Genomic DNA, 15473 nt, shown 5'->3' on the forward strand with positions numbered 1-15473 from the left:
TCAAGATATTTAAGAATTAGTTATATTTACATTTTTCTTATGTAGGAGCAAGGAGAATTTCCTTCTCTCTCTGAAGGTTCAAATCTAAGTCTGTTAAAATTAATTGATGATAGATCCACAGAACAAAAAGTATACAAACTTATTTACATGGACATGGGAGTCCCAAAAGGAGCCACATTATTGCCACACAACCAGGTTCATTTGCCCACTGCCAAGAAGAAGCCAATACACTGAGACAAAAAGTGTCAGACTTTCAGTCTCTTTTGGGGGTACCTCAGAGAAATCCTGTTTGCATCTGCTATTTATTTCACTAATGCAGATTTCCTTTCTAAATGCACCTCTTCCCCAACAAGAAACAGCTTTTCAGAGCTATTTCTGTGATTGCAGCCCCTCTGGATTGCCTTATCAAAATGTGCCAAAGAAGTATATTTTGGGCTGGCATATCTTGATTTCCATGACATATCATGAGTATCACCATAAGACAAAATTATAAAAACAGTTAAATAGCACTGATTTTAGCTCACTTTATGAAATCTAATGGCTCATTCCCCTTACAATAATCTGAAAGTTTTAGGTAGCTTCCAGTTAGGCAGAAGAGGAGGCAATTTTGAAGTTCTCACTTTGTGATTTTTTAACAAAGATATCATAGGAAACATGAGTTTATTAGAAAACTAAGATAAGAGACAGTAGCTTGACCTGGACATAAAGTGATATATATTAAAATGACCATGTAATATGCAAATCAGAAGCAAAATTGGTTTAATAGCATCTTTGATAAAGCAACACTGAAGGAAACCAAAATATTTTACCCCTGAAGGTGGTATAAAAAAAATTAACCACCTTGCCTTTGAGTTTTTGTATTTTGTATGTGTGCACGTAATAAAATTTGTATGCCTTTTTTTCCCTGTTAATCTATTATCAGTTTGTTTTACAGACTCAACTTATCAAACCTTCAGGGGAAAAATTTAACTTCCCTACAACTGGAAGAATGAACCAGGTTCTAGAGGGCGGTAGTGCCAGATCGTCAAACTCTATTTAGGAGGGGCCACTGAAATGTGAATTTTTAGATATTGTAAGCAGGTTTCAGGACATTTTTATTCTTAGAAAGACTTTTCTTTTTCCCTATGAGCCAGTGGATCCATACAACCTTGAATTAAAGGTGATACACAGATTTCAAGATATATATTTTTTTTCTAATGTCTACATTTTCATTCAGGAGACATTAATGCTTAAGAGAAAGAAAAATTGCTTTGTTAGCTTCCAACAAAGTAGGTCAGTTCCAAGAGGGCAGAGAGCAGCCTGAAAAAGGAAGGCAAACAAGGCTCTTTAGAAGGTGGTAAAAAGTGCTAAAGGCTGTCCCCACTGCCAGTTGTCCATTATTTGCATGCCTCTATGAAAAAAGAGTGACAAAGTACCAAACTGAAGGACTGCTGGGAAAGGCTCTTTCGCTCAGAGTTAAGCATCATAAATGGTAGTAAATGTGACCAGACTGGTTCTGATTAAGCACCGGCCAAAAGGGAGCTTCAGATTATAGATTTTCAATAAACACTGGCAAACCTTGATTTTTATCTTATGTTACCAGAAGTTTTACAATTTATTTTTGGTCCCTTTTAACATTATGTATTTTTTCTTCCTGCCAATAAATGTGCTTCTCTTATTTAATATTGTCAGTTATGAATGGGCACAAATAAGTTCTTTTACCCATGACAAGAATCTTCCCCTACTCCATGCCTGGATAGAGAGCGCTTCCATCAAAAAGAAAAACAAAAATTTTAAACTCTCATAATCATTTTGCACACTATGGAAGATTTGTATCTTGTATTTTTTCTGTGTTTTATCAAAATATCATATTGTCTTACATATAGATGGTAATCTGCTTATAAGATTTTACCTCCTATGCTTGCTTGCCCTGTCCAACGGATTTGCATTTTATGTACTTTGGTCTGGTCCACATCAAGTATGGCAAAATTATCTTTGAGAAATTTTTTACATTGACAGTATAATAGAATAGACATGACTTTGCCTACATAATCATACATAGTAATTATATTCAAAGTAAAGACTGAGGAAGACTGAATTCTGAAAGTGGGGAAGAAGAGGTAGGAGGCAAAATGGCTGACTAGAGATGTCAGTCACCAGATCATCTCAGAAAGAAGGAAAAGTTTTAGATGAAAAAAAAACAAAAAACAAAAACCATAGCCCAGGTGTAATTCTGAGGGAATAGTACCAGAATGGAGGACAACTGGTACTCCAGTCCTCTTTGTCCCTAGGGGCTCTCCTTGGGAACTTTTTGAGAACAGAGAACCTGGTTGCCAGCCCCTGGGGTTGCTCCCCTCGCCACAAACCCAAGCCAAGAAAGTAGGCACCATATTGCTTTTCCACCCATTGTGTGCCTTTGTCTTATCCAGGGAACTTCAGCCCTTCAGTTTTCTTGTCACTTGTCCCTATGCAAACGTTTCCCAACACCTGCCCAGACTGTGGTGGCCATAGGGAACCAGTGGATCCTGGGGGAACTGTGAGATCCCAGATCTTGGACATTCAGGGCAGGCTGCTTTCGGGGCAGAGAACAGTACAGCAAGCCAAGGAGGGCCCCTTGGGACAAAGAGGACCAGAGTGCCAGCTCTCCTCCATTCAGACTCTCCTCCCCTCCCCTGCCCACAGTTGCTGACACAGCCATGGCAGTTCCCACATGAATTAGCATGTGTGCCCCAAGGGATGATTGAGTTGGAGATCTCTGGAGTGGCTACTTCCCCACTGTTGGTGCCCCCACCACACTCAGGCTTCCAAAGAGAGCAGGGTTCATGCCTTTCTTCTTAGAGACCTACAGCAGACCAAGAATCTTGGACTATGAGTTCCCTGCCCACTAGTCCTCCCCGGTGCTGCCTGCTTCAATGCTCCAATAAAGCAGGGCATTCCCCGAAACAGAGGGACATTAAGCCTGCATGGGCACTCCAACGGCAAGTAAGGACCAACATGCTTTTTCCTGGCATGGTCAGGGATTGAACTTGAGAGATTAGAGTACAGGCCGCAGGCAGGATCCTGTACCCCTAAGACTTAGTTGTGTTGCTTGCAGACACAGAGGGGAGATTTGTGAACTAATCTTGGGAAGCAAGGGAGCCCATGCCAGCAGAACTACAAGGACAGTGGTGTGTGGGTCTAAGCCCATGAAAGAGAAAAGATTTCAAAGACCTCCATCTCCCCTTGCTGACAAAAGACAGGGAATCTGTCCACACACATAGTACACCACTGCTATAACCTACAAATAAATAGCAATTGAGAAAACCACAACACTAAGGATATCGATAACAAATGTATTCATCCAGAACCTAGACCCCCATCAAAGTACTCACAAGCAAAGTCAAAGGTCTTTACCCAACATATGCTACAGGCACACCCTTAAGTAAGAGTGAGGGGTAAAAATAGTCCCACCAAAACAAAAGAAAATTTAAAAACAAGAAGTGACAGCTGCTCCAGGTGAGAAGAAATCAGGGCAAGAACACTGGAAGTATGAAAAATCAGAGTGAGAGGACCACCCCCAAAGGAGCACACCCACTGTCTAGCAACGGATCTCAACCAAAATGAAAATACTGAAATGACAGATAAAGAATTCCAAATAGGGATTTTAAGGAAGCTCAATGAGATCCAAGAGAAAATGGAAAACAAACTCAAAGAAATCAGGAAAATAATTCGGGAAATGAATGAAAAATGTACTAAAGGGATAGATATATTGAAAAAAACATGGCTGGGCACAGTGGCTCACGCCTGTAATCCTAGCACTCTGGGAGGCCGAGGCAGGCGGATTGTTTGAACTCAGGAGTTCGAAACCAGCCTGAGCAAGAGCGAGACCCCATCTCTACTAAAAATAGAAATTAATCGGACAACTAAAAATATATAGAAAAAATTAGCCAGGCATGGTGGCACATGCCTGTAGTCCCAGCTACTCGGGAGGCTGAGGCAGAAGGATGACTTGAGCCCAGGAGTTTGAGGTTGCTGTGAGCTAGGATGACACCACGGCACTCTAGCCCAGGCAACACAGTGAGACTCTGTCTCAAAAAAAAAAAAGCAAATAGAACTTCTGGAAATGAAAATTTAATTTAGGAAAATATAAAACACCATGGAAAGTTTTAAGAGTACACTAGACCAAGCAGAATAAAGAATTTCAGAGCTTGAAGACAAGTATTTTGAAACCCAATCAATTAAAAATAAAGAACAAAAAATTAAGAGGAATGAACAAAGTCTATGAGAAATATGGGATTATGCAAAACAACCAAATATAAGAACCATAGGGATCCTGGAGGGTGAAGAAGAAAAAGGCCTGGAAAATCAATTTGAGGGAATAGTTAAGGAAAACTTCCCTGGTCTTGCTAGAGATTTAGACATCTACCAATAGACAAGAAGCCCAGTGAACACTTGGGAGATTCATTGCAAAAAGGGCATCACCAAGGCATATGGTCATCAGACGGGCCAAAGTGCATGTGAAGCAGGACGCCCTATGAGATGTGAGGTGAAAACATTAAGTAACTTACAAAGGAAAACTCATCAGACTAACATCAGAAATCTCAACAGAAACTGTAAAAGCCAGAAAGGAAAGGGGTTCTATCTTTAGTCTTCTTAAGCAGAATAACGGCCAGCCAAGAATTTTGTGTCTTGCAAAACTAAGTTTGATAAATGAAGGAGAAATAAAGTCTTTCCCAGACAAGCAAACACTAAGGGAATGTATCACCACTAGACCTGCGCTACAAGAAATGCTTAAAAATATGCTGGACATGGAACAGAACAATGGATACCCACCAGTATAAAGACACCCCAAAGTTAAAATTTATAGGTCTTATAAAACAGTAACATAAGGGAGATAACAAAGCAACTATGTAACAATCAAAATGATGATCAGAACAGTATCTCACATATCAATAACAACATTGAGTGTAAATGGTCTTAATGCCACCCTTAAATGATGTAGATTGGCTGAATGGATTTAAAAAAAGAAAAAAAAGCTCAAATATATGCTGTCTCTAAGAAACCCATTTAACTTGCAAAGATTTTCACAGATGCAAGGTTAAGGGGTGAAAAAAATGTTCCATGCAAATGAAAACCAAAAGTGAACAGGAGTAGTTATTCTCACATAAGATAAAATAAACCTTAAATCAACAATGGTAAAAGAAAAAAAAAAAAACAAAGATGGTCATTATATAATGATAAAGGAATCAATTCAACAAGAAGATATAACAATTCTCAATATATATGCACCTAACATAGGAGTTCCCAGATTCATAAAGCAAATTCTGTTAGATGTAAGCAAAGAAATAAACGACGTTCACAGATGTCATTTGGCTTCTTTGTGGTTGTGAGACTTAAACATCACGTTGGAGACTCATCTTCGGGACACGGGGGACTGAGGGGTGAGAATCTCAAGAACTACAGTTCTTGTCTAGTGTGAAAACAGCTAACCAGAAAGTATCACGAAACCAACACCAGCAGACACTTTGAAGATTTTGAATGGGAAAACCCCGGGTGGATTTGTGAAGAACTAACACCTCAAGGATGTACAGAAATGACTGATGCTTATGAAAAAATAATTTTTCAATCAGGGCATTAAGGAAAATGTGGAGTTTCTTGATATGTACTGAATGAATCTAGTCACTGGTTTTATAAAATCTTTTTATCAAAAACATGTGCTATAAATACATAGACTAAATTCATTGCCAGCTTTCTAGTATCATAAGCCTTGATCTCACCCTGAAAATTAGGGCTGTTTTATCGGAGGCCCAACTTGTGATATTTTTACCCAAATCATATCAAACATATTATTAAACAAAAGGAAACCACAACCCATATCAACTAAACTTTCAACTGTAAAGAAATATTTTCATGTATTACTACTCTGATTTTTATTTTGCAACTTTTCTTTTGTACTTTCAGTCCATTTTTTCTTTTGGTAGGCCTTTGAAGAAAGGCCCTAGGCTAGGGGATAAACCTTAACGCTGGGTGGATAAATTCGCCTTTCTCTAAAGAATGCCTCAGTCATTCTGAAGAGTGTTTATGTATTTTGTCCCCTTCACTGAATAGAAATAGTACAAGGTCTATGATCTACAAAAACTAACAGCACAAAAGTTCCTCAGGGCCCAAAATGTTAAATGCAGGGACCAAGGGAAAACTTCTCCTTTGCCTTCTGAAGGTTTTTGCAGGGCTATTTCTGTCTGCAGGCCCCTCCGAATAGCCATCTCAAAATATGTTAAGGAAGTATATTTTGGGTGAAATATCGATTTCCTTCCTAAGTCTTCCCATTCCATATGTTTTCATCATACAAGGAGATTTTGGAGAAGATGCTGCTTGATGAAACCAGACAACATAATTATATTTGCATTATGAGACATATAAATTAAAATCTCATTTTTCTTAATAGAGATTTCATAGCTAGTCATGGAAGATTAAAGAGGACTTGGTGTGTTTCAAAGAACATGAAAATCTGCAGAGGGACACAGCATCATCAGCACTCAGGTTGTTGGGGTGAATTGCAGACTCAATTGTTTCTCATTTTTTGCACAGCCTCCATAGTGATTGGGAAATGGTGGTGTGAGATGGAGCCTTGCCTAGAGGGAGAAGAATGTAAGACACTCCCTGACAATTCCGGATGGATGTGCGCTACAGGCAACAAAATTAAGACCACAAGAGTAAGTTCACTAATTTCATATGTCTTGTGCATGGTGTAAACCGTACCATTTGTCTTAGTGTTGTACAAACAGCATCTAGAGAAGTTTTGAACAGGAGAGAATGACTCTTGCCTTACAGATAACATTCTTAATTATGCAGATCAGTGTCCATCCATGAATAAGAAGTTAGAGATTAAACTTGACCTTCCCACACTCTCTGTTACTGAGTCTTAAATTAAATCGGGTTGCAATAGCCAGAGGGAAGAGAAGTAGTGAGATGGTTATTTGGATAGTTCATCCAACATCTATGGTGCTCAGAATGATAATCAAAGAAAGGTCTTGCCCAATGCACCCAGATGGTTTGCTGAAAAGGTCTGCATTTATGTACAGCCATTTTCTAAGGGTTCTTTAAAGGAATTCTTTGACGATCTTTTAGAGAACTGAAAAGGTTTTTGTGAAGTGAATGATAATTCCTTGATTTCTCTGGTTGAATATAGAGTGCTCTTCAAAATATGTAACCACCTTTAGGGTGAGGTGGTCCAACCCCTCAGAGTGGGTGCCCTGATGCTGGAGCATGGTGGAAAGGCCCAACTAGCAAGATCTTATCCCTGTAGGTACTGGATAGTCTGGGATTCCTAAAGGAGAAAGGGGTAGGAAGGCACTGGGGATGCTTAAGACAGTAACTATTTACCAACTAATACAAAAGCATGTCAGTACTTTAACAACGAGTATGGTCACATGTATGTGTATCACTTGAATATCAACCTGTGTGTGTGTGTGTGTGTGTGTGTGTGTGTGTGTGTGTGTGTGTGTGTTGTCGAAGTGGAAAATTGGAGAATTCCACTGCCGGGTTTCCTCCTTTGCAACCTTTCCCTGGGCTTCCTCCCCTGCCCCCCGCCCTGGCAGCTGCTGCCCTCATAAATCACCTGTAGCAATTAGCGTACCGGTGAAGTAGCTAGGACTCTGCCTCACTAAAGTTAACCCTGTTGTAACCGTGCCCCTCCTCCTTAAGCAGAGTGTATAAAAGACTGCTATGCTCTTTGTCTGGTGCTCAGAATTTGGGGAGAGCAAAGCCCCTCTGAGTCTTGCTGGCCGGCGTGAAATAAAACCTGTTTTTGCCAAATCTCCATGTGCCACTCATTTTGTTCCCACTCAGCTCTACGGCAACACTGTCATTTCTTGGGTATTTTTTAAAGCAAGCTCCACCAATTACAAATCCCAGTATGTTGAAATTTTATTCTACCAAAAGGGTGACTCAAATTTAAATATGCATCTCTGATTCCAACCCCTGTATCATGAATCTTAATTTGTTCTTTCTTCTCCATATCATCTTTTCAATAAATAAAGCTGGGTCTTGAAGCTTTGTGATGCAGAAAACAAAAATAATGCTTCATAACACTATATAAAACACTCAAATAAAATAAGTGGAGATATTTCATTTTGTGTTTCAAATTTAGTTACCTGTGTTGACCATATTAACCAGTGAATGGCCACACCTCCCTGTCCTGTGGTCAGCAGGGGTTCCTGGACCACCCTGGCATTTTAACGTGAGTCTGCATGTACCTGAGTAGCTCGGTGTGGATTACTGCATTTTATTTCAATGAAATGCCTACAGAAGAGAGTGTTCAGAATGAGTGTGGTTAAGGCTACTTACCCACAGAAACCATTTTAATTAGCTGATGAAGAGCAGATGTCATGTTTCCCTTTGGTTATGTTTTACCTGAAAATGCTTTTACCAAATAATTTGAAGACTCCCTCACAAGTTAGTTTAAGTTATTCTGAATTATAGCTAGTACGATTGGAATGCAGTCACCTTTGTTTTAAAGGTGTTTACACACATTGCTGGTGTATATTCCACCAAATCTCTATTCTCTATTCCAAATGATAACCGATGACCTTTTATTGAAGGTAAGCCTTTTTCTTATGGTGTCTCCAGACCTGAAACTCAGTAAATAAAAATAATTCAAGTCAAGATTTAAATATGGAAAATTCCAACAGCACCAACTAGGGGACTCTTTGGAAGGTAGAATATAAACTAAACAAAAACAAAAACAAAAAACACCCAGAAATTGTTAATGCTACTTTTTTGCGATTTATGTAGCTTTCTTTTATTTGGCCTCTGTAGAGAATATTTTAAAACCATCAGGCATGTTGTAAATACACCCTGGACATTTTCTGGCATTACAGGAATATTGTGCAGAATCCGATCACAGTAACAAAGGCTGGAGCACACTGTTTGCTCCCACCCTAGTGGGAGGTGAGGTGAGTCCCACCAACACAGTTGAATGTACAAGGGAAATATTATTAACCACAGTTGCAGTCAGTTTGAGAGCAGAGGATGTACCTGCTCTGACGTGTGCATCTGTCAGGTTTTAGTCTGAAAATGTCTGTTCTTGACGCGCTCATGGCCGAAGAACGACCAGACACTCCAAAGTTAAGCAAGCATGAAAATGAGGTTTATTGAGGAGAGAAAGACAGGATTATAGGCAAGAGCAAGATACAGGTTTACAGAGCATGGTAAATACTCCACAGATGATGACCGGACCCATTGTCACAGCAGGGCAAGCAAAAGGAAGGGCAAAGAGAGGGATTGGTTATGGACTGCATCTTGTTTTACAGTGCCAGATTGGGACCTCCTTCATGGTTCAGAGGTCACCATGGAACCACTTTGATTGGACAGTTGGGAGCTGCATGACCTAGTCTTAACTACGCATGCAGGTTGTTCCAGGTCAATTTCCAGACTCTATGGTACTTACGCTGCTTGGCCCGTGGGCTAGAGAGCCCTCTGCATTCTTTTGCAGCTGACACGCTAAGTTGATTGGCAGATTCATAGGGTATTCCCTCCTCCCCCAGGCGCTCGGGAGATTAGGGTGGGGCAGGACCAAGATGGGGGCCACAGCACCCACTTCCATCCCTAGGAGACCCAGAGTCCCTCGCTATCTACCAAACACCTCCATTTCAGGAGAGAAAATAGGAAACTGCTCTATAGCCTTGTGGGCTGCATATCAGTCAACTGAGAATTCTCAAGTCTGTCTTTAGAGCAGAAACAAGAGGACACTGGGAAAAAGGCTATACTTTTTAAACCTCAAAAAGACTCAAACACTGCTGCTGATATATAATTTTTCTCCCCTCACCTTCCCAGGAAATTCACAATGAAACAAGCACTTTTAAACAGAAAGGCACCAATTAAGTCTAGACGATGCATATCGGAACTGTGCATTCTGTATCAATGGCGAGCAAACACCAGTCCTTAGACCATATGCTCTGAAAATAGGATTTATATTAATTTTTCTTGTATGCCTTATGTATTTTTCCCTATCAGAGCACAAATATGCCTACACACTTCAAATATGGACTCTAGCCATTTTTTACTTTTAAAATAGTCTAATTTACAGATGTACTTTAATTATTATGAGTCACATGTTTTCATTGTTTTTATCAGAGGTAAGAAAAATAAAGAGAGCCACCTCTTTTGTTCTTTTTTTTATAAGATTGATTCAAAAAGAGCACTCTCCAAAAAAAAAAAAAAAAGAAAAGAAAAAAAGCTGAAGAAACACACCCAGATTGTTAATGGCAACTGAGAGCTCACTTCATACTATTATTTAAAACCTAACTCCAATATAAAGATAATATCAGGAAAGCTTCCTGGGACTTCATTCTCCTTCCCTTTAAAAAATTTTTCCAAACCTTCCTACTCTGTGGGTTACTTCTAAAATAATCATCCTAAGACAAAATTCTCAGAAGTCTTTGAAATGTAGATAAACAAATGATTCTTCAAAGTGTTATCTAATTTAAAATTTTATGGTGTTCATTTTTTAAGGAGGATGAAGAGTAGAAATTCAGTGTTTCATCTAAACTGCCAGACACCCCAGGACATGGACTAGCCTGGCTAACAGGCCACAGTCTAAAGGAAAACCTTGGGTACATTGGATCTGCATGACAATATAACCCACAGAAAGAAGGAAAAAAGATAGGCGGAATTAGGCAAATCCTTTCCTTTCAGGAGCTTTGGAAGAATAAATCTTGGGAAGAGAGGAAGACTCCTGGATGCCACAATATAGAAAGGAAATAGTTAACCTTAGGAGATTTCCCAAGACCCAACCTGGAGCAGAATAAAGCTGGTATCACACACCCTCCTGGGAAGAAGCTTAATACATCTGGGTGATGTTTCATGGCCAAATATTAACCCTGTCTCTGCTTAATCAATCATTCCTTAAATTGTTTCGTTTGTTGGTAGTTAACAGCAAGACTAACCACTCTAATTATTGACCAGAGATCTTTTCTTGTGGTTTTAGAGACCTATGAATTAATTTTTTTTCATTAAACTAATATATCAAACACATATGTTTGAATGTTGCGGAGGCTATATCTCATGTGTTCAGGAACACATCTATACCTTTTGTATTCAGGAACAATGACTTAATTTAGAAAGACAAAGTTCCCCTTAGAGGAAATAAGTTATTTGACGATGCTGTAATACTTCCAGCTAAAAACTGAACATCAATTGTTTGAGGACAGGAAGAGAAAGAAGATGAAAGGAGGAGAAAACCGAAGTCACTTGAAAAGAAAAATTAACAGGTTAAAAAAGCAGAACATAATCTGGTGTAATACTCCAGGAAGTATCAAACAACTCTGAATTTGCTCCATTCCAGTATGTGAATGTCACTCAAACTAGTGAGAAAATCAACAGTTAGTGCAAAATGGAAAGTCAAGTTTCATCCCCTGAAAGGGAAAGTTAGCAGACCTGAGATTGCAAAACTAACCACAATAGCCATCTTGTCAAATCTATGTTTTATGTGACTGGCCCAACACATATCCACCACAGTCATTTGTCTACACTCTCCGGGGTCCCTCCTCCTAATGACAACTCTAGTTTTGCATTCCTCCACCCATTTTAAGAACCTCGATGTTTGTATATTACTAAAAGGGCAAAGTACTCGCTTCAACGTAATCCAGCTGCTCAGAATTTCACCAGATCTGAAATGGTCTGAGAGCCTGTGACTTTACAATCCTGATCCACAGTCCATTTTGCATGACATACTTTTTAAAGAGAGAATGAGAGAGAGAGAGAGAGAGAGAGCAATCTAAAGAAATAATAATAACTGTTCAGAAGGATAAAGAATTGGAAAATAAGGAAGAGACATTGAAAGACATAGAAAATATTGAGAGATTTAGAAATTGCAGGAAGAATAAACAAATAAACCAATTTACACTATCATAATTACCCGTGGGTCCAAGTGAACTCAATCATTTCTTTAGCTAATAAACATATTTAAGCCTCTATGATCTAAATAAAGTATATTAAAGTCTTGGGGATGTATGTGACAGAGGACATGACAGAACCCTTGGTCTTCTATAGAGGATAGGGCCTAAGGTTGGGGAGGAGGGAACAGAGGTAAAAGAAAGGCAGTTTCAATTTAGTTTTGTGAATGTCACTTTGTCCCTTCTTTTGGTGGAAAAGAAGACAGTGTAAACAAAAAGTGGTAAAGGTCACTGGAATGTAGGAAAACAAGGTTTGGAAGAAGAATCTATTATTTTTAAGATGAGGATAAGAAAATAAATGTGTGAAGATTTCTCATACATTCTACCCCTGGCGTAACCAACTTCTCAATGCAGACTTTTGTTATTGTTCCTGTATAACTCTGAAAACTTTAAATGGACTCAGAACACTCAATTTCTAAAACTATAAACAAGAGATAATAAATAAAAATGCCTTATTTCTTCAAACTCTAAATAAAGGCTTCAACTTTATTAGAATTATTATTTGTGTTCTTAGTGATTCTCTGTGCATGCATTTTTAAAAAATATCTGATTCTTTGACACCATATTCAAATGGATTAAAATATATCTACAGTTATAGGAATAGACTTGATTGCCCTTGAACATTCTGCCATTGTGTAGAACAGTTTCTCATCTTGCAAAGGTCTCCTATGTTCCTACATAGATGTGGTCTAACCTTGGCAACAACTTCACCTCATGCCAGTCCTCTACATCTTACAACAGGCCAACTTGAGAAAGCCATGGAATGAATGACCTACTCAGTTCAAATTCTCATCAGAGGACTACAAATTACAGAATTTGCAAGGCCTAGTGTAAAATGAGAATGCAGGGCCCTTGTTCAAACATTATTAATAATTTCAAGATGACGACAGTAGGACATTAAACCAAGCATGGAGCCCTGTCCAAAACAGAGCCCTGTGTAACCCATGAAGCCAGTCCCTGCTAGACATTGCTCCAAGAGTCTGTCTTCTCAGTTGTGAACAGAATTAATTCAATGAATTGATGAAAATATAGTTGCCTGTCGATATACTTTGATCACCGTTTGAACAAACTGCTGCTCTAAACTTTAAGATTTTTGAGTTCAAAATCCTGAAAAATCCAAGATGTCCTCATTTTCTGCATAATCACATTTCTTTTGTGCTGTTCTCCCTGAAATGTCTTTCTTTCTTTGGTTTCAGATTCACCCGAGAACCTAACAGAAGCATCTGTGGTAGTAAAGGAAAACCAACCCTGCGGAAAATACATTTTGAGAGTTTAAAACATCTTACACATTTACAAGCCAAATGGATTTCTTATTTGCACTTTGACTGGTTACCAGATAATCACAGTGCGTTTACTGTGTGTATCAAAATATCCTACAGTGAGAAGACTCGGAGTTTTGGGCAACACCATGGAAAGTGGGTTTTAAAAAAAGAGTTTTCTCAGTGAAATTTTTTGGGATCATGAAGAACGATCAATCTCTTCTAATTTGAATCTACAGTTACTTTGTACCATTTGAAATACATGTATATATATAATATTTTGAAATATTATATATTTCTCTTCAAGAAACGAACAGTACCACAGTTTGAGATGGCTGATGTACCCCTTTGAGTTTTGGATGTTTGGTCTGTTTTGCTTTGTTTTGTTTGTCATTTCTTTTCTATTGGCAAGGAAGATATGTGCCCTTTTGAGAATTCAAGATGGCGCTGACACTGGAAGGCCAGCTACAGGTGGACTCCTGGAATATGAGGCATCATAACGATACTGAGTCAAGAGCTTCCTTCTGTTTCTACTAGATGGCCCAAGGAAGCGCATCATCCTGTTTTATTGCTTTCTACCCTGTGCAATATTAGCATGCAAGCTTGACTTACATAACCATACTTTATATTCAATTGATATATAATAACCGTTCTAACCTCTTCCAGGAAAATATTTTTAGAACTACTAGCTTTTCCACATACACGAAAATGAGGATTCTTGAGGGAGCTGCTCTACCATGCTATTAAGACTCTGGCAGAGTTATGTTAGGATATGGATCCCTGTATTAATAAGTCCTGTAAATACAACATCTTAAGGCTTTGTATAGCTGTCCTAGACTGCAGAAATGATCTCCAATTAAATCCAAAGTCTGGCATCATTAACTACATAGTGCTGTAGCCACAATCTTATCATAGCGCCTCTTTCTATGTTTGATTTGCTTTTTCCAAGAGTATTCAGATATCCTCTGGTGAGATAGGAAGGCTATGAAAGCAATTAGGTTTCAGAATGATCTATGTGACCAAATGTTGGACAGCCCTATTAAAGCAGTAAATAACTTCTTTCTAAACCTACTTGTCCTCTTTATTTGCCATTTATTTTTACTGAATTACTTTTAACCAAATCCAGAGAACACCCCGCCCAGGGACTCACAGTCAACCAGAACTTCTTCCACGAGGTCTTTTCTTCCATCGTGGCTACTATTTCCAACCCGAATATTTTGAAGACCAGAAACTCATTACTATAACTGCAGGGCCCTCAGTCAGCAAGATGAAACGTCAAATCACTGGGCTTCCATAGTGGTCATGGGGATGATACGGGGCTCACCCTCCCAAAAAGAAATTATTCACCATCTCCTCTTTTGAGAATTAGCTAATGCTTATAGGAAGAAAATATCCACTTAAGTTTTAGTTTTCTTAGAGCTAGCATAATAGCACTTTACATTCTAGTCACTTATCCTATCAGGCAAGTGTATCTGTTTTTTCTGCAAAACCTATTCTCTGGAATGCATATTGGTAGGACCTCTTATTAGATCAGTAGCACATTAGGTCCTGTAATCTGGGCTTTTTAATTTAAAACTCAGACAAAATCCAGAGGCTCCTTCATCTCTACTAAGGTAGCCTGAAGTCTGATTGAACGTGTAAACGCTCTAACTGGATAAATTGATTCTGCATCTTGAAGGTCTATAAAAACATCTAGAGATAGAATCCTGACTGTGAAACCGAGGCTTCCTAAAAACTTTAACAAATATTTTCCAGAAGGTAGCATAGAATTCACACCAGTGAATCAGAATTTTTTTAATTTATGGTCCAGATCCCTATACCAAATAATATAGTAGAAATTGCCTTTCATCTGTAAACTTTGGAGTAAAAACTGAAATCATAAACCCAAAGAATTATCTAGAACAGACCATTCCAAAATGTGGAGGAAAAAACTTCTATAAACAAATATATTTGGGAAAATTTTTTATACAGAATAAAGTAGAAATCTTTACTGAGGGAATTGTCAGAGGCTTTAATACACCAGAAGACACTGTGTATCTTCCAAAAAGAGTAGAACAAGGGAGGTTGTGTAAAAAGCCTCCAAAATCCAGGCACGTTGAGTGATCACTTGGCTAATGGGAGCACATGCCTTGTGTAATGGGAAGCTATAAGAAATTATTTTTATGTGAGAATATAATCACTGCATTGTCCTATTTTCACTTTTTCAAAAGAATCAGAAATCTAGGGTTTTTTTTTTTTTTACATAAAACTTCCTAACTTTCCTAACGTGAGGTGAACTAATTCCACTTTTAAAATGCTGCAA

At 38.6% G+C, this 15473-nt stretch overlaps 1 protein-coding gene across 2 annotated transcripts in view; it reads left to right on the forward strand.

Annotated features, from left to right (window-relative positions):
• FAM19A1 (family with sequence similarity 19 (chemokine (C-C motif)-like), member A1) overlaps window positions 1-14238 on the forward strand; it is a 535315-nt gene extending 521077 nt beyond the window's left edge. For both annotated transcript variants that reach the window (XM_012651077.1, XM_012651078.1), the window contains 2 exons: window positions 6547-6671; window positions 13109-14238. In XM_012651077.1, coding sequence (XP_012506531.1) covers window positions 6547-6671; window positions 13109-13126 — 143 coding nt within the window. In that variant the 3' untranslated portion in view covers window positions 13127-14238. The remainder of the gene's footprint in view (window positions 1-6546; window positions 6672-13108) is intronic.
• The last annotated feature ends 1235 nt before the right edge of the window (window positions 14239-15473 follow it).

This window comes from Propithecus coquereli, unplaced genomic scaffold (assembly GCF_000956105.1).
Source record: "Propithecus coquereli isolate 6110/MARCELLA unplaced genomic scaffold, Pcoq_1.0 Scaffold347, whole genome shotgun sequence".
Classification (NCBI taxonomy): domain Eukaryota; kingdom Metazoa; phylum Chordata; class Mammalia; order Primates; family Indriidae; genus Propithecus; species Propithecus coquereli.